The 25499-nt window shown below is 43.6% G+C and overlaps 2 protein-coding genes across 4 annotated transcripts in view; both read right to left on the bottom strand.

The window, feature by feature from the left end:
* The window catches only part of LOC121861276, a 49660-nt gene extending 40441 nt beyond the window's left edge, over window positions 1–9219 (bottom strand). For both annotated transcript variants that reach the window (XM_042358922.1, XM_042358923.1), the window contains exons 1-4: window positions 7769–9219; window positions 6401–6483; window positions 1631–1811; window positions 3–162 (exon numbers count right to left, since the gene is read on the bottom strand). In XM_042358922.1, the coding sequence (XP_042214856.1) occupies window positions 3–162; window positions 1631–1811; window positions 6401–6483; window positions 7769–9065 (1721 nt within the window). In that variant the 5' untranslated portion in view covers window positions 9066–9219. The remainder of the gene's footprint in view (window positions 1–2; window positions 163–1630; window positions 1812–6400; window positions 6484–7768) is intronic.
* Window positions 9220–13559: 4340 nt separating this feature from the next.
* Window positions 13560–16936, bottom strand: LOC121861275 (techylectin-5A-like). 2 transcript variants are annotated; one of them, XM_042358919.1, is made up of 5 exons: window positions 16829–16936; window positions 16599–16690; window positions 15546–15696; window positions 14532–15023; window positions 13560–14246 (listed from the first exon to the last, which is right to left on the bottom strand). In XM_042358919.1, the coding sequence occupies exons 2-5, from the start codon at window positions 16675–16677 to the stop codon at window positions 14060–14062; spliced, it is 909 nt and encodes a 302-aa protein (XP_042214853.1). In that variant the 5' UTR covers window positions 16678–16690; window positions 16829–16936; the 3' UTR covers window positions 13560–14059. The 2 variants fall into 2 exon arrangements, with proteins under 2 accessions (XP_042214853.1, XP_042214855.1); XM_042358921.1 differs by having other exon boundaries at window positions 15546–15693.
* Between the last annotated feature and the right edge of the window lie 8563 nt (window positions 16937–25499).

Raw genomic sequence — 25499 nt, 5'->3', positions numbered from 1 at the left:
ACCTTAGCACAGGGGCCTGCAGTAGGAGGTGGGCAGCCACACGGAACACCCACACATAAGTGGATACCCTGGGGTGTCTAGGGCAGCTCTGGGGTTGACAGGAGCGCTCATCGAACCAGTACCAATACAGACTGAACCCGTTGGCCACCACCATAGGCAATACTGTGTTATATGTATATTTATTAGATGTATATGTATAAAAAACATGTATATTAGTTCCTTCTTATGGTACTTTAACATTAACCTAATCTAACGGTGTCTTAACCTAACCTAAACTAACCTTACCTAATCAAATCTAATATCTAATTTGAACAATGCTAACTTAACATTACAAAAATCTAATCTAGCCTAACCTAACCTAACCTAATCTTCAGGCGTTCCAAACTCTATATCAGAATTCTTTCAGAAATATTTTTTTCTTCTTTTTTCCTTTATAAATATTTGATTGGTATCGACGTGTTGTTCTGCTTCATTCAGAGCCTCTGGACACATACCAAAGCCCTCAAGTTTATATACAGTACAGTACACACTTCTCTGTATCGTATGTGTTGTATGAGTCATTGATTCAAACATGTGCTATATGAGTCAGAGTCAAACATGTGTTGTATGAATCATAGAGTCAAGCATGTGTTGTATGAGTCATTGATTCAAACATGTGCTATATGAGTCAGGGTCAAACATGTGTTGTATGAATCATAGAGTCAAACATGTGTTGTATGAGTCATAGATTCAAACATGTGTTGTATGAGTCATAGAGTCAAACATGTGTTGTATGAGTCATAGAGTCAAACATGTGTTGTATGAGTCATAGATTCAAACATGTGTTGAATGAGTCATTGATTTAAGCATGTGTTGTATGAGTCATAGAGTCAAACATGTGTTGTATGAGTCATAGAGTCAAACATGTGTTGTATGAGTCATTGATTCAAACATGTGTTGAATGAGTCATTGATTTAAGCATGTGTTGTATGAGTCATAGAGTCAAACATGTGTTGTATGAATCATAGAGTCAAACATGTGTTGTATGAGTCATTGATTCAAACATGTGTTGTATGAGTCATAGTCAAACATGTGTTGTATGAGTCATTGATTCAAACATGTGCTATATGAGTCAGAGTCAAACATGTGTTGTATGAATCATAGAGTCAAACATGTGTTGTATGAGTCATAGAGTCAAACATGTGTTGTATGAGTCAAAGATTCGTACTCGTGTGTTTTGAGTCGCATATCACAGCCAGGAGTCGACAAAACGCATTGTTCTATCGTGTTTAATGTTTACTAGCTAGCAAGAGCTCTTAACTTGGTCATGGTCTTTAGTCACGCTACTATGTCGACTGAACTGAAGGTGTACGTGACTGTGTACGTTTGTTGAATCACGTACACACCACACCACCAGCAGGAGGGGAGGATCTGAGGTAGTGGGATAGAAGGGAAGGAGGAGGATAAGGAAAAGGAATAGAGGAAGAGGAAGAATAAGAAGAAAAGAGGGAAATTAGGAGGAGTAAGGATGGCAGAGAAGGAAAAATAAGAAGAAAAGGAAGTTTAAGAGTAGAGGAGGAAGAGGAAGAATAAGAGGAAAAGGAAGAAGGGTAGAGGAGTAAGGGAGGAGGAGGAAGGAGGTGTCACCGACCTAGCAGCAGTAGGGTGGCGAGGAACCAGTACTGGGCAGCTGGGTCGTCATACATGTAGAAGGCCACCAAGGAGTCGGACACCAGGTCGAAGTAGAAGGTGACGATGGAGATGATGCCGGTGAGGGCGTCTAGCCACCCGAACTCCAATGAGTCCTCCGGCTCCGTCAGGTAGTTGATCCCCTGCACCAGGTCAGAGGTCAAGATCAAGGTCATATGAAATAAATTATAAAAGACTTTCTCTAACAATCTTCAAAGGACAGGCTAGAGAGACGTTTATAGATTAATAACCAACTAAAATTTTTCGACGTTTTCTTTTTCATTAACTCTTTAAAGAAAACGTAATTATTTATGCTATAACTAATATAATCTACGATATCCGGTAACTTTTTCGCTGTAACATAATATTCAGTCTCTGTAACCTTGAGATTAATGCAGTTGTTCCACCATTTCGTCCCTTACCACATGATGACTTCCTATTACTATGTACGTTTATTAAAATAGGTCTCCTATTGTTTATTTGGGTGGAATAATATACAGCGTAACGGTCACCCCTCCCCCAACACATGAGAGTTGAAGGACAAAACCCCATCCAACCTAAACTTGTGCTACGTTAGGACTTGAGGGGGGACCTAGTTGAGGTTTATAAGCATCTCAGGGGGCACTACTCAGTTGAGTGTCCTTACTTGGAGCTGGCGGACGCTCGCCCCACAAGGGGTCACAGCTCAAGATTGAAGAAGCCGCGTCCAGAAAACCGTGAGGGCAAACTTTTTCGGAGTGAGGGTTGTAAACTCTTGGAACAATCTACCAGAGAGTGTTGTGACGGCACCGAGTGTGAGCTCTTTCAAGACAAGACTTGACCAACACTAGAGCGGGTTCAGGTACATTCAGGAGCCGGTGCATGCCCAGTATTTGCCAACAGTGCGTGACAGAGACGTGACCGATCGCCCGGGCGGCTAGTGAGCCGACCTTTTGGTGAAGAATATAAAGGAAAAGAGACGTGGCCGATCGCCCAAGCGGCTAACAAGCCGATCAGTGGCGAAGAGGATAAAAAAAAAAAAAACTAGATGGAATTTTGTCTGATGAACGAACAACATAGTAGAGTTTTTGTCTCGATAAATATTGTCTAATGAAATTCTGAAGTGGATTTTATTTTGGGTAAAATTTTTGATTGGCGATATTTTTCAGTGTGATATTGTCCAGTTGAATTTTGTCTTTGCACCAAAAATGCGGCGTCACACTAGTACTTTTCTCACGAGTTGTTAATTTTTCTAGCTCACCTCGCTCAGACGAAAGGTATAATTTCCTCCTGATTGGCTTGCTCCAGTTTCCGTGGTCAAGTCAAGATCTATACTCGATAATGAGGAGTTTATTGGGCTAATGATATATATATATATATATATATATATATATATATATATATATATATATATATATATATATATATAAACCACGCAGACTTCTACATTGTATGTAGAAGTCCGCGTGGTTTATTGGGCTAATGAAATATATATGGATCCTCGTGTTTCGAAGCAGGATTTGGTAAAAAGTTACTCTGACCACCTACGTGATACGGGTAGTCCCCATTAGAGGTTCACGACGCCATAAGCTCGTTGAACAGGCTTTGTGTGAAATATAACAGAGTCTAGGACTGCTTTTAGTGTCCTGGTGGTCCAGAGGTAGCGTTCCCTGGTCACAATCATGGGCATGTTGGCCGTGGGTTCGAATCCTGGAGGGTTGATGTGTTGATTGTATATATATATATATATCGAGCCATGTATTATATGTAAGTTTAATTTTAAAAGTTTTGAGTATCGTGTATTAATAAATTGTTTAAGTGTATTTTTATTGAAGGTGATATTCGTAAATACATCTTAATATGTTTGTTTACATCAAGCGGTCTGTTTACAATTGAAGACTACAGAAGCATTAAGGCTGGCGAGCTAGTTCGCTATACGTGTGTGACAGGGCTAGTATGACGCTGTCCTCAGGGGTGTTGGTGGTAACAGGCGTATCTCTCACAAGTACGTCATGAGCTCGAGTCTTGGTCCGGGACACAGGAGGGAAGACCAGTGTTATCCAGTACTCAGGTTTACTCCAGGTACTAACAATGGGCAATACAAGTTCATAATGCAAAGAACAGACCAAATACCCGGAAAGGTTAGTAAGCTTAAAAGTATAGTTAAGTGATAAATTAAGAGTACTTTGCTTACCACTGACTAAGCTATTACAAAAAACCCAAGCTAACATTCCTGTCTAGGGACGCATGTGAGTGAACAAAGGCGTTAGTAAATGTATTCAAACTACCAGTATTATTACTTGCCTCGTTCACTCCTGCTTTCACACAAACTATTATTTTTAAGGTCGTTTTGTTTTTGTTAGTGAGGTGTTTGATTGATGTCATTTATTGTACTTAGTTGTCTCTCTCTCTCTCTCTCTCTCTCTCTCTCTCTCTCTCTCTCTCTCGTTCAGGTGGCCATTACGTAAATAAATGTATAATAATCCCATAATAGCAAATAAGAATGTCCATAAAACAAAAGAACATCAATATACATATTCATAAGTAAGGTAATCCATCTTTGCAACGATCGTACGGTACCTCTATGAGTACTAAGTGTCTATTTATCTAATTATCTAAAATCCATTACTATAATTACCCCTTCATTAGCCCATTAACCACATTATCCTCACTAAACCATTATATAATCACCTTGTACCCTGAATGGTTTTAGCGAATGAGGAAGGAAAGATAATTACGATAAATTATAATAAATTAAATAGAGAGAGAGAGAGAGAGAGAGAGAGAGAGATAGAGTAATTGCAATAATCTCTCTCTCCTTCAAACTATCCATTCCTCCACCTATTTATCCATCATATAACTTTAAGTCAATAATAACTATCTCTCCCTGCACAGATTGTTAAGACACAGGTGGTCGTTCAGGTCCTAATTACCAGGTGAGCTATAAACTGCCATAAGCGCATTACCTCAAGCCATTCTCGTAACTCGGCATAATTCGGCATAATTCGGCATGGTGTACTGGCACGTGAGGTTTGAGGGGGAGGGAAAGAAGGTGAGGACGAGGGGAGGAGGTTTTGGAGGAGGTAGGTGGGGAATGGGGGAAGGGTGGGGGGGGGGGTGAGGAGGAGGAAGATTAGGTTAGGTTAACTTGGTTAGGTTAAGTTAGGTTAGCATAGTTAATCTTCAAGTGATCCATAGTTTTATTTCATTATTAACCTTCAGTAAACATTGAGTTACCTTGAGGTCTTCGGACTTAACCCCTTGTAATGGCCCATACCAATTCCCGTGTATAGCGAGTAATTGGTTATATCAGGTCAAGAGGTAATTACTGTGACCTGACTTGAGGTTAGATGGTAATTACACGTTTCTGTAATGAATCACCAGGCGAACAATGTCAACTACTTAAAACACTGTACACATGACCTCATCAACTAATACTTACTAATTGTAGGTCATTAGGGGAGATATCTAGACCTGGTACAAGTTGTGCTGTTCGATCATAACTAGAGAAAATTAATTAGTAGTTACAGGGACCAGCGTAAACTGACTCCCTCCCCCAAAAGGTTTCTTGGTGGAGGTCGATGAGTTTGAGAATGAACACTGCGACTCCTGTTGTGTCGGGAGTAACAGAGAGAGCAGTAACAAAGAGAGAGAGGAGTTACAGAGAGAGGAGTAACAGAGAGAGAGAGGAGTTACAGAGAGAGAGAGGAGTAACAGAGAGAGAGAGAGGAGTTACAGAGAGAGAGAGGAGTAACAAAGAGAGAGAGGGAGTAACAAAGAGAGGAGTAACAGAGAGAGAGAGGAGTTACAGAGAGATAGAGGAGTAACAGAGAGAGAGAGGAGTTACAGAGAGAGAGAGAGGAGTAACAGAGAGAGAGATGAGTAACAGAGAGAGATGAGTTACAGAGAGAGAGAGGTGCAAAGAGAGAGGAGAGAAGGAACACAGACAGAGATGGGTTCACAGAGGGAGTTACAAGAGGGAGTTACAGACAGAGATGAGTTACAGAGGAGTTACAGAGAGGGAGTTACAGAGATGAGTTACAGAGAGAGAGGAGTTACAGAAGGACTTACAGACAGAGATGAGTTACAGAGAGGAGTTACAGAGAGAGAGGGGGAGTTACAGACAGAGATGAGTTACAGAGAGAGTGAGAGAGAGAGAGTTACAGAAGCATTACACTGCATGACTCAACAACGAACACTGATTCTATGAAACCTGTGTTCTAAAATTCCTAAAATGCTCTAAGGGAACTCATTCCCTGTCTCCCCTCCTTCACCCTCTCTCTCACCCTTCCCTTCACCCGTCCTCCTCTCATCCTCCTTCCCTTCACCCTCTCCTCTCACCCCCCTCCCTTCCCTTCACCCTCACCCCTCCTTCCCTTCCCCACCCCTCTCCTCTCACCCCTCCCTTCCCTTCACCCCTCTCCTCTCACCCCTCCCTTCCCTTCACCCCTCTCCTCTCCTTACCTCCTTCCCTTCACCATCTCCCCTCCGTAACCTACCCCCCCCCCTCCCTTAGGTTGTTAAATCACTGGATTTAAGAGGAAATAAACTTGGGGACCTAATCTTCATATTAATTGAATTTTTCTCTATATATATTATCATTTACTCATTTATTCACGTACTGACAGATAAATACGTTGTGTGAGAGTCTTGTTCCTCACCAGGTACTCATGGTGTGTTGACTGACTCACCTCCTGGACCTCCCGCGTTTGACTGACTCACCTCCTGGACCTCCCGCGTTTGACTGACTCACCTCTTGGACCTCCCGTGTTATAAGTCGCCCCGCCTCACTCGTAACGTCACATAGTTGCTCAGCCAATTGCGATGCTCCTGGACCTGTAAACAAAAGAAGTGTGTCAATTGCTATGTTACAGATAGATAGATAGGTAGATAGATAATCCCCCCCTCCCTCCCCCCCATCCATCATCACTCGGTCTGGGATATCTTGACTGCGTCGTTACCGCAAGCACAGAGTCGCGAGCAACTGTACAGACACAATGCGGATAAAAACGATAAGTCAATTTAACCAAGTATATAACCCAAGAAAGCAGTTAAAAACTTATTTTTATTCATAATCAATAATAATAAACTACAGCTTCACTCACAGCTAAAATATATCGTAATTTATTGGCGATTTTATCAATGACTTTAAGAGACTATACGTGTATGAGAGTGATCAGTAGTCTGTAACATTATTGGAATTTCTTGTAGGGGAAGCTGTTGGTGGTGCGTGAAGCTGTTGGTGGTGCGAGAAGCTGTTGGTGGTGCGTGAAGCTCTCCCAACCCTCGCCTGACCTACGCTAATAACTGTCGTGTTTTGGGTTATTCCAGGATCTCCAGGTATGATAATGTCGTGAATCTGATTAAGATGACTGTTGGTTATTGAATAAAACTGTAAATTAGAGAAGGAATTAATGAGACCTGGGATGACCTGATAACTAGGTACCCCAGCTTATTTTACCTATTAATCACCCTTATGCTAACCTAACTTAACCTAACCTAACCAACCCAAACCTATTTACCCTGACCTACCCTAACCTAACGCTAACCTAACCTCCTATTGGTAACGTTAGGAAGTTTAATCACCAGATAAAATAAGCTAAGGTTGCCCAATGTTCAGGTGATCCCAGGTAAGGCACCAGTGTTCAACAGGTCGTGGGAGGGACGCTAGTGGACTCCATTAGGCTAATTAACTTGTCAGAGGCTTAGCTAATGACTTTAATTTGACCATGATGTGATGTCTGTCTTTGTTACACACACACACACACACACACACACACACACAACCATCACGTGACAGGAGGCTAGTAACTGTCTTGTTGGTAGACGGTTCCTGTCAGTGTGGCGTGACGACATCGCCATGACTGTCAACAAAGATGATCACCAAGTTAGCTTTGGGGAGGAAGGGGGAAGGGAAGGAGGAGAGGGGATTGTGAAGGAGGAAGGAAGAGAGTGAAGGATACAGGGAGATATGGGGGTAGGGAAGGAAGGAGGAACTAGGGAGGTACAGTACAGACGGGGCTACATAAACACTACAGACGGGGCTACATATACACTACAGACGGGGCTACATATACACTACAGACGGGGCTACATAAACACTACAGACGGGGCTACTCACCGAGAAGGTCAAGGGAGAGGGAGGAGGAGGTGTCACTCTCCGTGGTCGTCGTGACGTCAGAGTCAGGCTTACGACAGTCCACGTCATCGTCGATCATCGGGATCTTCAGCTTGCGGTAGCGGGAGTGTTTCTTGTGGTCGTCCTCACTGTCGGTCAACACTAGCCGACAGTCGCTCCGGTCGGGTGTTTTCCGTCGGTTTTTATCCTTTGGTTTCTTTTTGGTCTGATTGTTGTGGGCTTTGTTGGTCTCGGTGTCTGGTCTCTGGGGGGTGGTGTTGGTGGGGTTCTCAGGAGGGGTGGTGGAGGTGTGTTGGTGGTGCCAGCAGGCCGCCACGAGGTCCTCCTTCTCCCCCAGAGTGTCCCAGTCCCTGGCTTTACCCGGAAGTTCCTGTATTGTCGGGTACTTGGTGGGCTGGTCACGCCTCCCTCGGCCGCCAGCATCGTACACCCCGTTACCGAGGTTCACTAGGTCTTGTATGACCGCTTCAGCGTCGCCGTAATGCTCCACGAAGTAAGGGTTGGGGACGGCTGAGCAGGTGCAGATATTCTTCTCCGCCGCGTGTCTGGGGTCACTGGGAGCTGTCTGAAGATGTTCACCCGGTAGTGGCCGAAGATTGGTCAGGTCAACGAGGTCAGGGCTGAGGATGTTGTAGAGAGGTCCTGAGGCGGTGACAGCTGTGGCGACCGGGAACTGGGGATAATTTAGAGTATACTTGTCCGCGCCCTCCTGTTGAGGTCCTGCCAGGCCTGAGAGAGGAGTCGAGGGGGTGTTGGGGGGCGTAATAATACTGGGACTCAGAGGGTTAGAGCCCGGGGTCTTGGGGCCTGATCGAGTGGCAGAGAGTGAGGGACTGGTTGGTATAGACAGCGGGGACATGGGCGTGTTGGGCGGCGGGGACAGGTTGGGGCTGAGAGGGTCGACGGCGGCCACGTTGTAACAGACCTCAGGTGGCGGCGGGTGTGGGGCCATGAGGCTGGTGAGGGTGGTGGCCAGGGCACGTATGGTGGGCATGGAGCAGCTGGTGGGTATGGTAGGTCTGAGAGGCTCCGGCAAGTCAGGGGGCAGCCCAACCTCGTCAGCGGGTGAGAACAGGGGATTCATGGTACCATAACCACCATCAGAGCTGAAATTCCCACCCGTCTTGAGCATGGTGTCCTCAGAGGCGGTGTTGGTGGACGCTGCTGGTGGTGTGCGCTTCTTACTGGAGGACCTACGGCTTCTTTTAGGCACCAGGACGACCAGGGTCTCCGTACCTGTTGGCTGCTGGACACACCTGATGGGCCTCACCTTACTCATAATTATCTACCTGAGGCCGAGTCTACCCATAACACACACACTCAGGACAGGAGAGGAAGACTGACTTATATATTAACCACTACATCTCCTGCAGAAGGTCGTCGTGGGGGCGTGTGAGTCTTCCTGAAGCGCCATGAGTTACTGTGTGTCTCTGAACCTGTTGAAGATATAACAAGAGAAACATTGACAAACAACCATACACAGTGTTTAATATTATCTGGCAACACTGTTATACCATAGTACCACATTATTACGGCACACCTAGGTACTTCTGAGAGAGAGAGAGAGAGAGAGAGAGAGAGAGAGAGAGATAATTACTCACTCATTAACAGCCATTAGGGTGGTATAGCTGTTAGTATAATTATCATAATTGTGCGCGTGTCTTGATCATAAAGTATCGTAAATGATCGCATCGTATCGTATGTTATTGTAACTTGTAGAAAATGATCGTAAATTATTAATAAATTATAGTAACTGAGAAAAATAAGGTATGACCCTAACCTTTCACCCTGACCTTTGATACTTCACCTTGTATCTATGACGTCATCCTATTGACCTTTCAGTCCTGACCGTCATTACAAAACCTTCCTCTTGTGACCTTTAACTCGGCTTCATAACCTAACCTAACCTTACCTAACGCAACCTTATTTAACCCAAGCTAACCTGACCTAACCTAACCTTACTTAACCCAAGCTAACCTGACCTAACCTAACCTTACTTAACCCAAGCTAACCTGACCTAACCTAACCTTACTTAACCCAAGCTAACCTGACCTAACCAAACCTTACTTAACCCAAGCTAACCTGACCTAACCAAACCTTACTTAACCCAAGCTAACATAACACAACCTAACCTAACATTTCAGCAGCCTTTTATAAAATTAAAGTTAATGTTTCTATCAAGTCTCTAAGATTATTAAATTCCGTTTTTTTTTCTTAATCTTGTTTTAATTTCTTCCACACAGCCACCATCACAGCTAATGTTACTTCCTAAATGCACGAAATATTTCACTTTTCTGTTGTATATCATAATTTATTTACATAGTTTATTTCTAATTTGGAAACAACCTCTACTTTTGTCTTTACGCCAGAGAGAGAGAGAGAGAGCGAGAGAGAGAGAGAGAGAGAGAGAGGCCTTGGCTTACCTGTGTGGCATCTGGGGGTTAAGACTACAGGTAACACAAGTTAATCAATAGAGTCTACCGCACCCTCACCTCTCTCTCATTCTGTCTGTCTGTCTGTCTGTCTGTCTGTCTGTCTCATTCTAATCTCATAAAATCACGTATCTTGATTCAGTGAGATTTTGGTCGCTTAGAGATAGTGAAAGACTTTGTAATAGTTGTTGTGGTGGAAGTGATGGTGGTGATTGTGGTGATTGTAGTAGTAGTGGTAGTAATGATTGTTGTAATAGTGGTTGTGGTGATTGTTGTAGTAGTGGTAGTAATGATTGTTGTAATAGTGGTTGTGGTGATTGTAGTAGTAGTGGTAGTAATGATTGTTGTAATAGTGGTTGTGGTGATTGTAGTAGTAGTGGTAGTAATGATTGTTGTAATAGTGGTTGTGGTGATTGTAGTAGTAGTGGTAGTAATGATTGTTGTAATAGTGGTTGTGGTGATTGTAGTAGTAGTGGTAGTAATGATTGTTGTAATAGTGGTTGTGGTGATTGTAGTAGTAGAGGTAGTAATGATTGTTGTAATAGTGGTTGTGGTGATTGTAGTAGTAGTGGTAGTAATGATTGTTGTAATAGTGGTTGTGGTGATTGTAGTAGTAGTAGCATGGTAGTTGTTGTAGGAGTGGTAATGGTTGTAGTAGTAGTAGTAGTATGATAGTTGTTACGCTAGTAGCTATAACCATAACAGTTTACAAATTATAACACAACCTCTATAATACGCATTAACACCACAACACACTCTATATTATACTGTATATACCTAACACACACACACACACACACACACACACACACACACACACACACACACGCTCTCTCTCCTACATAGCATAAAATAATAAATTTCCTCCTGGTCTTCAAAACTAATAAAACAAAATCAGTTTTCAGTATCTCATTTTTCTTTGTATTAAAGGATTTTTTTTTTTACGTTGTTCTGAAATGATATAGAAATGAAAAGCATCGTTCCCATATATGACCCCACAAGGAGAGAGAGAGAGGAATATAACGAGTTAGTCATATAAAAAACATCTAGGGTCTCTTATCGACGTTAGGTTCAACACAAAAGCATATAACGCCTCCCACTGTACGTCCTTGACCCACTTCTTGTACACGAGAGAGATGAATGAATAATGAGAGACAGAAAGACAAAATAACTGCATTAAACCACTAGCCTGGATAAAAGATTTCGTAGTTCCAAGATCCCTGTCAATGCTGGCCAAATCGTCGTCCACAAGACTATTTATAACACGTATGCGTACACCCACACAGTTCTCACGGTGGGTTAGTGTTCCTTGCCCGTAGGAGGAGCAGAAGGTCCGGATGTTGAGGAGGTGTGAGGCAGTAGGGAGGTGTGAGGAGCTTGTAGATGAGGTCAAGTGGTGAGGCGTGAGGGAGGTGTCTGAAGATCACGACAACGGAAGTAAGTTATACATTCCTTATTGTTTGATTCGGTTCAATGAGTCACATGATCTGTATGCAGGGGACGCAGGCGAGGTGTGAGGGGGGGCCAGGTTATGAGGCAGGAGTGAGGAACCTGGATTTTTCCTGTAGAAGGTTTAGAAGAATAGTAGGAGGGGGTACACACACACCCACACATATACAACTATTAAAGCCCGACGAAGGAGGACGTATCCATTATCCAGAGGAGACGCAGAAGGGCCGGATGGTGAAGTATGGGACAGAAAGAGGTGTGAGGGACCTCCTACCGGGGTGAGGGCGGGGGTTCGACTGAGGGGCTCGGCGGCAGAGCTCCCACAATCATGCAAAGTTTGTATCAACGTCACGAGACCGACTGTCCGGGTGACCACGGAGAACCTCACCCCTCTTAGATCCATACTGACCCCCCCACTCCTACCCCCTCTCTCTCACCTCCTCACCCCTCAACCCCCCCCCCTCACCTGCTGAATGCTGCGTGCGTGTGTGAACGTGTGTGGACGTGTGTGTGTGTGTGTGTGGACGTGTGTGTGTGCATAAACAATAATGATCCTCAGCACGGAGTCAACATGATAAATCTTCCAGATCACCTGAAGATAAGTCCCCATAAACTTACTTCACCTGATGATGAAAGTTTAAACACTACGCTACCTGGAGGAGTTAGGCTAGGTTAGGGTATTTTACAATTACGGGAAATAAGCATGGGTGCCTGATCTTCATGTGATCCGAAATATGTACATACATACAAACGCACACCCGTACGTACATGCATATTAACATCCACAAAGTATATACACACACACACACAAACAAGAACACAGACATACATACATACAAACAATGAACAAGGCTGTGAGCGGATCATAAATAACTCAGGTAATGTGGTGATCACCCTCACTCACCTGGTGATCAATGGGGAGAGGAGAGAGATGTGTTATCTTGCAATATTTGTCTCCTGCAACATTTTTACCTCAATATTGCATTAATTATATAGCCAATGATTATGTAGGTTAGGTTAGGTATGTAGTATAGGTTAAGTTAGTTAAGTATGTTAGTTCAGACTAGGTTCGTAGGTTAGGTTAGGTTAGGTTAGGTTAGGTATGTAGTATAGGTTAAGTTAGTTAAGTATGTTAGTTCAGACTAGGTTCGTAGGTTAGGTTAGGTTAGGTTAGGAATTTCACCCATTCGATTCCAGCAATTTCTCTCACGGATGGAGGCAACGATTCTAAAAATTCCTATTACTGGTAGTCATTAACTCTCGTCCCTTCGATAAACCTCCCTTGCCATACCCACTCCTGAATGACAGCTGGTCACGCCACCACCCACCTGCACGCCACCTGTGTGTGTGAAACAGACAGACAGACTAGCCTGACATTCTTCACTCCAGCTTGACAAAGAAAACCAGGCAATAGGCCACTCAGTTATTTTAAACGATCACAAAAATCACTCTTGAATGAAACAGTATATCCCGTCTTCATCAAGTGTAGCATTGACTAAATAGGAATAAAACTCATGTTCTTGTGATATTTTAGTTCCATTCATTTTATCTATTTTTTGTTTTAGTTTTTCGTTAGTCTAAATAGAACTACTATATACTGGCAGTCTGATACTAAAACAACTATAAATTATTCACATTATATAAACATAAAAAATATTACTCACACAAACTAATACTTTTAATACTAAGAATGTGATCACAAGTTAACATATAAATACTGAGGGCAACTTGAGATGAGAGAGATAACAATATCATTCCAGTCTCCAAAAATAATTAGATTAGACGGCCAATGAAACCTTAAAGTGAGTTTTATAAATAATTTACAGAATTTATTGTAATTTACGTCAATAGTGGGATATGATTTTAAAAGTCGATGACAATGAGACACGTCAAACATATTAACTTTATTTATTCTTACAAACTACAAACTTATAATCGTAGTGACGTTATATCAACACAGTGACACAGTTTACCAATTCATTTATACGTCAACATAGTCAACTGTGGCAAGAATCTCCTTAAGAGCAATGACGCCCCTAGAGTTCTTTTCACCGACAATGGAAGTGAATTTAATAGTAAAATTCTAGCTAAGTTAAGACATTTGTACGAGATTATTGAAAGACTTATTAACGAATATCCTTAATGACATTCGTACTTGCACTGATTTTAATAACATGAACGGGGACGAAAATTGGTATGTCAGATGCAATTCCATTAATTGTTCTTATCATCAGATCACAGGAGACACACCTCACTTTGCTCTGTATAACTACGACAAACGTTTTTCTTACGAAGCTGACGTAGGTAGACGCTCAAACTTTACCAACGACTACAAAGGTGACAGGCATAAACAGTTATACATGTTTACATTACCTGTCATCACCTGTCAGACTCATTGCCTACAATATGAAGGTAATTTATCGGGTCGTATTTTAATTTCCGTTTTCTTGAGGGAGTAGCCATCACCTAGCCAAGCTTGCCAGATGATGCCCTGAGCTGCCTGACCCGTCGCTCCCTCCATGTACTGCCCGTTCAGGTTGGAGTTGTGACACCCTCCGTACCACCACGCCCCCTTGTACCTGTAGATACCATTACCACCTTCAGGATATTTTAGGTCATTTTAGGGAAATCAGAACGAGAGGTGTAGTTACTGTAGATATTGTCTAGTGTTGGGTGTATGTGTGTATGTACAGAATGTTGATTATTGTTATTATTATTACTACTATTACTACTACTACTAATAATAGTAACAATATTAGTAATATCATCATTAATGTCACAGATCAGGAACAAGACTCAGTAGCGACAGTGTCATCAAGAAACAAATACAATCTGCTGACGTTAACACACAGTATCTTACTCACGTGGAGGCGCAGTTGGTGGCGTGGTCGTCACTGTCCCTGTCGTAGGTAGAGAACTTCCTGCCGGTGTGATGGTCCATGGAGTTCCCTGCGTCACCCGAATACTCACCGAGGACCAACTTGTAGGAGGAGTTAGCATCTTCCACCGTGATGCTGGTGTACTGAGCCCACCTTTTGCCGCCCTCGAAGTCACCTAGATCGATCCTGGCCTCGTAGGTGATGTTGGATTGGCTGGTAAGGGCGTGGAGGTTGTCAAGGCCGAGCCAGAACTCTTGGGTCAGGTTACCAAAACCCTCGACGTACCGTGTCCAGGGCTGGTAGAAGTCCTCCTGGGTCTCGTATTTGTCCCTCCGCTGCACCACTGTCCACCCGCCACCTACCGTCTCCATGTCACAGTACACTTGGACGACCCGGTCACGGCAGCACTCATAGGGCCAGATGCTGTACACACCGCTCACCCTGTGTCCCTGCAGTTCCTGTACCTCCAGGCAGTTCCTGTGTGACAATACAAGTACAGTAGTGTGAGTTATTTTTTAATTCATAAGTTCCCTCCTGGTGTAGCTGACGGTGGCGCTGCTGGTGTTGTGCTTCGTGTCACTCAGCAGCTGCAGTAGTGAGTCACTCCGCCACCACATGACTGTTCTCTACTGCACCTTCAGCAGAAACAAGTCATCACCTCAAGATTCGTCCCCCGGTCTATTCACCTAAACAGTAACAACTAAAACCTAACCTAACCAAAATTTAACCTTACTTAACCTAACCTAACCAAAATCTAACCTTATATAACACTACGCTACCTTGGGGGTCAGATTATGTTAGATTAGGTTAGGTTAGGTTATGTTAAATTAAGATAGAGTGTTAGAATAAATTAAGTTAAAATATGTTAGCATTAAGTTAGGTTAGGAGATATTAAATTACGTTAAGTAACATTAAATTACATTAACTTTGACTAAATTAGATCAACTTAGAATCAATTAGAACAGGTGAGTGTCAATTAAACCCGATGACTCCTCTTACCTGGCTCTCACACCGCACTGTTGTTGACCCAAGGAGCTACCATCCACACTCACACTAACAGCAGGAGTGCCAGGGGTAATTAACAGGACGATGGGACTGACCTCTCCTGACCCAATGCTAATCCGAGTGTGATCATTTATACTGACAGCTGCTGAAAGTGTTGGAAGGGAATAAGACAACAACAACAATAATAATAATAATAATAATAATAATAATAATAATAATAATAATAATAATAATAATAATAATTCTACTTTGTTTTGGTATATGATAGATATGTAGACAGATAAACAGACAGACAGACAGACACAGACAGACAGACGGAGTAATAGCTATATCCCCGTCAGTTGGAGGAGGTATAAGAAAATAAGGATATATAACAAAAAACTAAAATAAACAAACAAACAAATATTTACTGTAATAATAAACAGGATATAGTAACAAACACACAATGTAACCCGTAACAAACACAGTGTAACCCGTAACAAACACAGTGTAACCCGTAACAAACACAGAGATACCCGTAACAAACACAGTGTAACCCGTAACAAACACAGTGTAACCCGTAACAAACACAGTGTAACCCGTAACAAACACAGTGTAACCCGTAACAAACAGTGTAACCCGTAACAAACACAGAGATACCCGTAACAAACACAGTGTAACCCGTAACAAACACAGTGTAACCCGTAACAAACACACACACACTGGGCCTTGATGACGTAGGCTGTTGGGAGGTTAACAGTACCGCAGCTCTGGGTAAAACCTGATCTAGTGGGGGTTTACTGAGCTATTTATAACACACACACACACACACATACCTGACACAGTGTGAGCGTAGATAAGGACTTACTTGTGGCCGTGTGGGCGTGGGTTAGGTCTTACTTGTGGGCGTGTGGGCGTGGGTTAGGTCTTACTTGTGGCCGTGGGTTAGGACTTACTTGTGGCCGTGTGGGCGTGGGTTAGGTCTTACTTGTGGCCGTAGGTTAGGACTTACTTGTGGCCGTGTGGGCGTGGGTTAGGTCTTACTTGTGGCCGTGGGTTAGGACTTACTTGTGGCCGTGTGGGCGTGGGTAAGCATCAGGTGAAGGAGTAACAACATCAGGGCGCGTGTCTCTGCTCTCCCCGCCATCACGCCTCAGTATCTGTATCGAGAAATATTGTGGTTAGGTTAGGTTAATATTAGGGTCGTTAACCTTCAGGTAAATTAAACTGAGAGACGGGTGATTCTTGAGGTGATCGGAAACTACAGTACCTCAATCTATCAGAGCAGCACCTCTTACCTCCACGAGTGATGAAGGGCGACTGAGGAGTGAGGAGGACGAAGTGCAGGAGCGGGAGGAGGTGATGGGAGGGAGGAGGTGGCGGAGAGAGTCAAGGCCAGATGAGTCTTGGTCTTGGCAACAGGGTTTTCCAAGATCAAGTTTACACACACACACACACACACACACACACACACGTCTAGTTGTTTGTATTGTAAACCAAACACTCACACCAGCTTAGTTTTTTATAAGTAATTATTTTCTCTGTCGATTAGTGAACGTCAGGTCAGGTTAGGTTAGGTTAAAATCAATCAGCCAAACACCACCACTATATCACAGGTTTCCAAGATGAATCATGTCCTTCAAATAGGTTTCTTCCAGTAGGTCTAACGTCACCCAGGTAAGTTTCTCACGTGTTAATATATAAGCATACAGGTCTTATTAATAAAATACCAAAGAAATTATAAACCAAATCTAAGAGGAGGAAATAAATGTAATCTCTTAATAAAGTGGCTATAAACTTACCCGGAAAGTTTGTAAACACAGTCCCCATCTTGAAACAAAACGTTGGAACAAACTTTATTTTAATTATTTTACAACGAGTGAAAACCATCGTGGAGAGAGGACAAGCTGGTGAAAAAGATGTTCCTTTATTTCAGCGGCAGAAGAGATTAATTGTTCTTATTGTTTGTGGTGATATTGCGTGGACCTAAGACAAATTGCTGACGTCTGTTGTTGACATTGTTGTGAAGGAGACAGGACACCCCCCCCCCTTCTCCACCACTGTCCCCCCCTCTTCACCACCCACCCCCCACCACTGTCCCCTCTTCACCACCCACCCCACTCACCACTGTCCCCTCTTCACCACCCACCCCACTCTGTCCCTCTACACCCACCCCACCTCTCCTCTACACCCTCCACCCCACCACTGTCCCCTACACCACCCACCCCCCTCCCCACCACTGTCCCCTCTACACCACCCACCCCCACCTCCCCACCACTGTCCCCCTCTTCACCACCCACCCCACCTCCCCACCACTCCACAACACATCAACCCCTCAACCTTCCATCCTCGTCATTGAGTCAACACAACACAGTCTCTGTGCAGCTTCGACGAGTTATCACTTCTGTTTATTTTATCGTCGTCCCAAGCTGGATATAATAGGATTTATCTGTTATTTGGGAATCTTCTTTTAAATATGATCAGTTATTTTATGTGATGTCAAGATCCTTTACTTCTGTTGGGCCAAAACATAAAACCACCAAGACTTATACCATCCCATGAGAAAACAAGTTATTGGAGGAGTAACTATGCTAAACTTGCTATATTCTTGTACCTACAGACACACATACACGTCTACACTGTCCACATTTTTAAAGTTGTCCTAAAGTCACGTAACTAAACAGCAAAACAAATGATAGAGAAGAATTTTATTTGTGTTATTAATGTAAATTATTAGTTTTCGATCAAACTTTCGTTGCGTTAGAGAATATGTGTATAGAGATGAGATGACTATATTCAGTAAAGGTATCGGGAGGACTCGTATAAAAGGTAATACAAGATGACTATAACAAACACACACACACGTAAATAATTACAGAAGTAAAATAAACAAAAATAAAGAATAAATACAGAAATTTAAAAAAAAATCTTCTTTTCACAGTTTTATGTATATGACATTAAGTAAATTTATTCATCAGGACATAATAAAAAAAATTGTGTGAAAGTTTTTATCTAACATATTGTCTACAACCTAACCTAACCTAACCTAACCTAACCTAACCTAACCTAACCTAACAAGGAGGATGGTCACTTAAGGTAATAATAAAATCCGGGTGGTCGGTAGTTAAGGGTCGGGTAGTCGGGTAGTCGGTAGTTAGGGTCGGGGTAGTCATGGGTAGTGTGGGTAGTTAAGGGTCGTGGGTAGTCATGGGAGGTCGTGGGTAGTCATGGGAGGTCGTGGGTAGTCATGGGAGGTCGTGGGTAGTCATGGGAGGTCGTGGGTAGTTATGTGGGGTCGTGGGTAGTTATGTGGGGTCGTGGGTAGTTATGGGGGTCGGGTAGTCATGGGAGGTCGGGTAGTCATGGGAGGTCGGGGTGGTCATGGGAGGTCGGGGTAGTCATGGGAGGTCGGGGTAGTCATGGGAGGTCGTGGGTAGTCATGGGAGGTCGTGGAGTCATGGGAGGTCGTGGGTAGTGGAGCGGAGCGGGGTCATGGAGGTCGTGGGTGTAGGTCGGGTAGTCTGGAAGATCGGGTAGTGGAAGGTCGGGTAGTCTGGAGGTCGGGTAGTTAGGAGGTCGGGTACTGGGAGGTCGGGTAGTTAAGGGTCGGGTAGTTGGAAGGTCGGGTAGTTATGGGGTCATGGGTAGTCATGGAAGGTCGTGGGTAGTCATGGGAGGTCGTGGGTAGTCATGGAAGGTCGTGGGTAGTCATGGGAGGTCGTGGGTAGTCATGGGAGGTCATGGGTAGTCATGGGAGGTCGTGGTAGTTATGAGGGGTCGTGGTAGTCATGGAAGATCGTGGGTAGTCATGGAAGGTCGTGGTAGTCATGGGAGGTCGTGGTAGTTATGGGAGGTCGGGTATCATGGGAGGTCGGTAGTTAAGGGTGTGGTAGTTATGGAGGTCGTGGGTAGTATGGGGGTCATGGGTAGTCATGGAGGTCGGGTAGTTAAGGGTCGGGGTAGTCATGGGAGGTCGGGGTAGTCTGGAAGGTTGTGGGTAGTTAAGGGGTCTGTAGTTATGGAAGGTCGTGGGTAGTTATGGGGGGTCGTGGGGGCAGGAAGACCACCGACGACCTCAGATAATTATGGTCAATTTTTAAAACACCTCTCTCTCTCTCTCTCTCTCTCTCTTTCTTTCTTTCTCTGACACTCTCCATATCTCTCTCTCTTTTCTTTCTCTCTCTGAATCTCTCTCTCTCTCTCTCTCTCCATATCTCTCTCTCTTTCTTTTTCTCTCTCTGAATCTCTCTCTCACTCTGACTCTTTCTCTCTCTCGTAACTCAGGAATAAAGTTCCACAGCGAGGATTCTCAAAGCCTGGCTGGAAGACTTCGTGACATCGCTCCCCCACACATAAACTTAAGCCCATTGCTACAACCTCCCAGACCCAAGCTTGAGTTACTTATATACAGCTTTCTTACACACACACACACACACACACACACACACACACACACACACACACACACATACGCTACAATGATATGAGTTATTAAGGATGTCACTTTTGTTGGTGAGTTCTGAGGTGACTAAAGAGGCCGATACGGAACCGGCAGGGTCGATCACAGATGTTGCACGTGTGGAGGACTACATCTAGTGCGGGAGCAGGAGTTAAAGAGCCATCACAAAAGCAGCATTAGGTAGAGCCACACACCACCACAGCACCAGTAGGAAAAGCCACACACCACACCTCCCTTTAATGGCCACAAAAAACCCTCAAATTTTTCCAACTATTCTATTTTACTTTTCTTTAATTAAAATTCACAAGACGTAACACTTCACACAATGAAAACAATTACCATAATTTTAATGGCCTCTTGTAGTAATGTTTATATTTAACCAAAAACAAATTAAGGTGCAGTTTAGGATACATTTATCTTATTAAACCATGACACACCTTAATTAACTTTGTAATTACCTGTGGGTGTGTTAATTAGATTCTGTACTCAGGTAATTCTGATGTTTATGTTGTTGTTGTTATAACTTTACCTATAATATGTTGTTTGTTAGTCAGTTAGAGAAGAAGAAGAAGACCTGTTTGTGGTTGGTCAGGTCAGAAAGATATCAAGTTTTGTTAATAAAGTTTTTTTATTAAATGAAAGACGAAAAAAGTTTCTTAATAGCTTTCAAAAGTTTGTAAATATCTACCTGGGAAAATTAAATAGATTGAATTACAGGTGTTTTATCGTTATTGTTATTAATCGTTATTGTTGTCATTATTATTATGTTATTGCTATTATCATTGTTGTTATTATTTGTTGCAATAGTTAGTGCTGTTATTATTGTTGTTATTATTATTTGTTGCAATAGTTAGTGCTGTTATTATTATTATTATCATCATTGTACCTGGTAATGAACTCGCTAATCACTGCCCAGATAAACACCTGACCAAAAATCTGTCTGAAAATCGAACCCACGTCCTCTTGCTTGTGAATAGAGTATATCCCCTTTGCCTCCAGGGTCACCAACCAGACGTTGAGATACTTAGGAATTTATTTTAGACTCTACCTGTAGCCAGCGAAGGATATGTGATGTGTTACCTGTACCTGTGAACTAATTAAGCTTTTGTTACCTGTACCTGTACCTGTATTCTCCACCTGTGTCTGTTCAGTTGCCGGCTAGTCAATAAATATACCATTATTGACTTGCTGTTGGTCGAGCAAATAAATTCTCTCACAGCTTCACTAGTGTTGATGTTTATTTCTTTATTTGGGTGACAGTACTCAGAATGTCTCTGTCTGTCTGTCTGTCTCTCTGTGTCTCCCAATATCATTCCGCCTGTCTATCTATCTATCATTCTATCTATCACAGCCAGTCTCATTAACACGAATACATTAGATAATACAAACATCCTAATTAATCACAGAATGAGGTTAATTGCCTTCAACCATTGGTAGAAGTTCAAACATAAAAATCACCATTAATTTACGCCCACAAAACCAATTTAGACCGCAAAAAAAGCATTGAATTTTCCTCTCCTTGATAATTACAGTATATTAAAGCGTGTATAATAACATTGGGGTTAGGTTAGGTTAGGTATTTAATTAGTATGGGTTAATTAATACGTTATGTGTATTGTAATTTATATAGAGAGCAGAGGAAAGGGTAGAGCTTTTTGTATTCAAGGGTTAAGTGGTTGTATTCAAGAGGTTATTCTGGGTGGTTGTATTCAAGGGGTTAAGTGGTTGTATTCAAGGGGTTAAGTGGTTGTATTCAAGGGGTTAAGTGGTTGTATTCAAGGGGTTAAGTGGTTGTATTCAAGGGGTTAAGTGGTTGTATTCAAGGGGTTAAGTTTAAAGTTACCTCCAGTTCTCTCTCTCTCTCTCTCTCCCTCACTTAACCACAAACAGTAAAAATCTTTCACCAACACAACACAAACTGAAACAATTCCTCAAAAATGTTAGGTCCTGAAATTGAGACATCTTAGCACTTTCAGCAATTAGAAACTCCATTATATGTTAATTTCAGCACTCTAACCTAACCTAACCCCAGAGAACATTAATAAATTATAATCTTCGGGGTGAAATAAGTTAGGAGGAAGTTAATGTTCAGGTGATTCTAATTTTGATATCGTAGTAACAATAACACAGGAACGAAACTTAAAACAAAATCACATGAATATTTCTTAAAATATATTCGTGTGTCGTAATATTAAGTCAATTTTATGAGCTAGAAATAAACGTGTAATTGCCAAGCGACACACACGTTCATAATGGTAGGTATTTGAACATGTTAACTGACAGATGTTTACAACGTTAATACAGGTAATGACAAATATTTTACACGTTTGTTAATAATAACTGACATTCAAACATTTAAATGAAGTTGTTTTTCTTTATTTTAGTGATTAATAATTTTGTTTTGATTTTTGGACATAGAAAGGATAATTTTTCATCCGAGCGTTATTAGCCTAGTAGCATCATCCTAGCAATGTCATCCTAGCAATGTCATCCTAGCAATGTCATCCTAGCAGCGTCATCCTAGCAATGTCATCCTAGCAGCGTCATCCTAGCAATGTCATCCTAGCAATGTCATCCTAGCAATGTCATCCTAGCAGCGTCATCCTAGCAACATCCTAGCAGCGTCATCCTAGCAGCGTCATCCTAGCAGTGAGCACCACAACAAGTAAAGGCGGCAGTGCGGTGTCTGGCCAACATTAGCCAAGTGCGTCACAGACTCAAACACAACACAACACTGGCACTATGTGAGAGACCACTGTGCTCTCTGACCCTTTGCAACAACTCTCCCTTGTGTTGCAATTGCAGAAATAATAAGCATTGGGAGTAAAAGGGTACACACCAACCACCATGAATGCATAATCAACTCGTGATACTGTATTTGCAATTACCAGTATAGGAAGGTAACGCCGGCGGTGGGTGGGTGGGTGGTGGGTGGGTGGGTGGGTGGTGGGTCGGAAAATTCCAAGGTGTTTATGTGGAACAGCTGATTGTACTGTCCTGAGTGTTGCCAGAGGGTGGGCTGGTAAATACTACGAAAAATGAAGGATATTAATAAACTTTAATTTCAATCATTTTTTTTTTCTCGTCAATATTTGGTTAAATTGGTTAGGTCAGATTGAGTAAGTGTGTCACATTAGGAAAAGTTTGAGTAAGGTTAAGTTAGGTTAGGTTAGGTTAGGTTAGGTTAGGTTGGGTTGGGTTGGGTTAGGTTAGGTTAGGTTAGGTTAGGTTAGGTTAGGTTAGGGATTTTCCGTACGTGAAGACAGTGAAGAAGATAAGCAGCCCGGGTAAAGTCAGCAGCTTATGAATTTACCTGAGCTGCTAGACTGATGAGGGAAGGAAGGGAGAAGGCAGCTGGGGGTCTGAGTCAGCCCCTGCCTCACTCATCCCACGTTCAACCCCTGCCTCACTCACTCCACGTTCAGCCTCGCTCATCTCACCCCACGTTCAGCCTCGCCTCACTCACCCACGTTCAGCCTTCCTTACTCACCCACGTTCAGCCCGCCTCACTCCACTCCACGTTCAGCTCGCCTCACTCACTCACGTTCAGCCTCGCCTCACTCACTCCACGTTCAGCCCCGCCTCACTCACTCCACGTTCAACCCCGCCTCACTCACTCCACGTTCAGCCTTCTCCTACTCCACGTTCAGCCTCGCCTCACCACTCCACACGTTCAGCCTCGCCTCACTCACTCCACGTCACACAATGAGCCAGAGGAAAGTCAATTTACTCACTGAATAGAAGAGAGGATGTGGGGAGGGGTGGGGGGGGGCAGCTGCTTAGTGTGACAGCAAACAATGAACATATATAAAAGGTGTGTGTGTGTGTGTGTGTGTGTGTGTGTGTGTGTGTGTGTGTGTGACCAGTGACTTACAACGCTCGCTAATCCTCCGTGACGGCTGTATTGTATTGCATTGTATTGATTGTATTGTATTGTTGTCAGGTCCAGGACGTCCAACCACAAACGGCTCTCATAATTCTGGAAGAAAAATGGTTGACCGAGAATATAATCTGTTACCATTTAAAGCTTTGGAAAGATCGGTCTGGTCGGTACAGGTGACTCATGGTGGTACAGGTGACTCACGGTGGTACAGGTGACCTCATGGGTGGTACAGGTGACTCATGGTGGTACAGGTGACTCACGGGTGGTACAGGTGTGACCATGGGCTGTACAGGTGACTCATGGTGGTACAGGTGACCATGGGTGGTACAGGTGACCATGGGTGGTACAGGTGACTCATGGGTGGTACAGGTGACTCACAGGTGGTACAGGTGACTCATGGGTGGTACAGGTGACTCACAGGTGGTACGGTCCCACGCGGTGTGTTGCCCCAGAAGAGGAAACACTAGGTGATAAAATCTCCCTCACCTGACCTAAACTAACTCCTCCTGGTAATAACTTCAGGGTGTTGCATCTTCAGGTAGTTTATGTCTGTCTTATCTCCAGGTGAGTTCCTCTCTGTCTCACACACACACACACACACACACACACACACAAACTCTCTCTCTCTCTAGGTTAGGTTAGGTTAGCGTTAAAGTGATTCATTAACTTTAAAATGAAACAAACAAGCGGGGGGGAAGGTTAATCTTCAGGTGATCCTTGAAATTAAATAAAATAAAAGTTACATATGACAGACAAACACATAGACATATTTCTCTTTGTATTACAGGTGGACGCGTTATAGGTGTGTGTGTGTGTGTGTGGTGTGTGTGTCTTAGTTAACAACAGTTCAAGTCCTTCCACCTGATAATTACGTTACCTGAAGTTTCCATTCTCCTGTGTTGACAACCTCACTGTTACACACCTCTCTCTCTCTCTCTCCTGGCTGCTGGTGACGTACACGCGTCGTAAACAATTTTCGCTGTTTTCTGGTAAAGGGAATTTTATCAGCTGAGGAAGACCCACACGCTGCACGGCCATCGTCTACCCGGCCACCACGTACCCGGCCATTACTGATCCAACCATCACGTACCCGGCCACCACGTACCCGGCTATCATAGACCCGGCCACTACGTACCCGGCCACTACGTACACGGCCATCACGAACACGGCCATCACGGAACCGGCAACCTCCTCCTCTCTTCCTCCCGACCCCTCCTCCTCCCGACCACCTCCCATCCTCCCCGACCACCTCCCGACTTACCATCCTCCCGACCACCTCCATCCTCCCCGACCACCTCCCTCCCGACCACCCTCCCCGACCACGACAAAACCGACCATCTATACCGACCACTTATCAACCTGATCACTTCATAAACCGGACGGACGAAGCTGTTAGGTGGCCGGAACGATCCACGGAGACGATCCACGGAGACGATCCACGGAGACGATCACGTGATCCACGGAGACGATCCACGGAGACGATCCACGGAGATGATCCACGGAGACGATTCACGGAGACGATCCACGGAGAGATCACGGAGATACGGGTCACGAGATGATCCACGAGAGATCCACGGAGATGATCACGGAGACGATCACGGAGATGATCACGGGACGATCCACGGAG

Source organism: Homarus americanus, unplaced genomic scaffold, assembly GCF_018991925.1.
Source record: "Homarus americanus isolate GMGI-L3 unplaced genomic scaffold, GMGI_Hamer_2.0 scaffold55693, whole genome shotgun sequence".
In the NCBI taxonomy this organism is placed as follows: Eukaryota; Metazoa; Arthropoda; class Malacostraca; order Decapoda; family Nephropidae; genus Homarus; species Homarus americanus.
The sequence above is the reverse complement of the archived record's forward strand: the minus strand, read 5'-3'. Positions and strand labels throughout refer to the sequence as shown.

Excerpts from the sequence above, each read along its gene's own strand:
- LOC121861275 (XM_042358919.1), bottom strand. The coding sequence starts at position 16,677 with ATGGCGGGGAGAGCAGAGACACGCGCCCTGATGTTGTTACTCCTTCAC. Across the intron at positions 15,024-15,545 it reads CAGTGCGGTGTGAGAGCCAG|GAACTGCCTGGAGGTACAGG; the intron begins GTAAGAGGAGTC and ends ATTGTCACACAG. Across the intron at positions 14,247-14,531 it reads GCCACCAACTGCGCCTCCAC|GTACAAGGGGGCGTGGTGGT; the intron begins GTGAGTAAGATA and ends TGGTATCTACAG.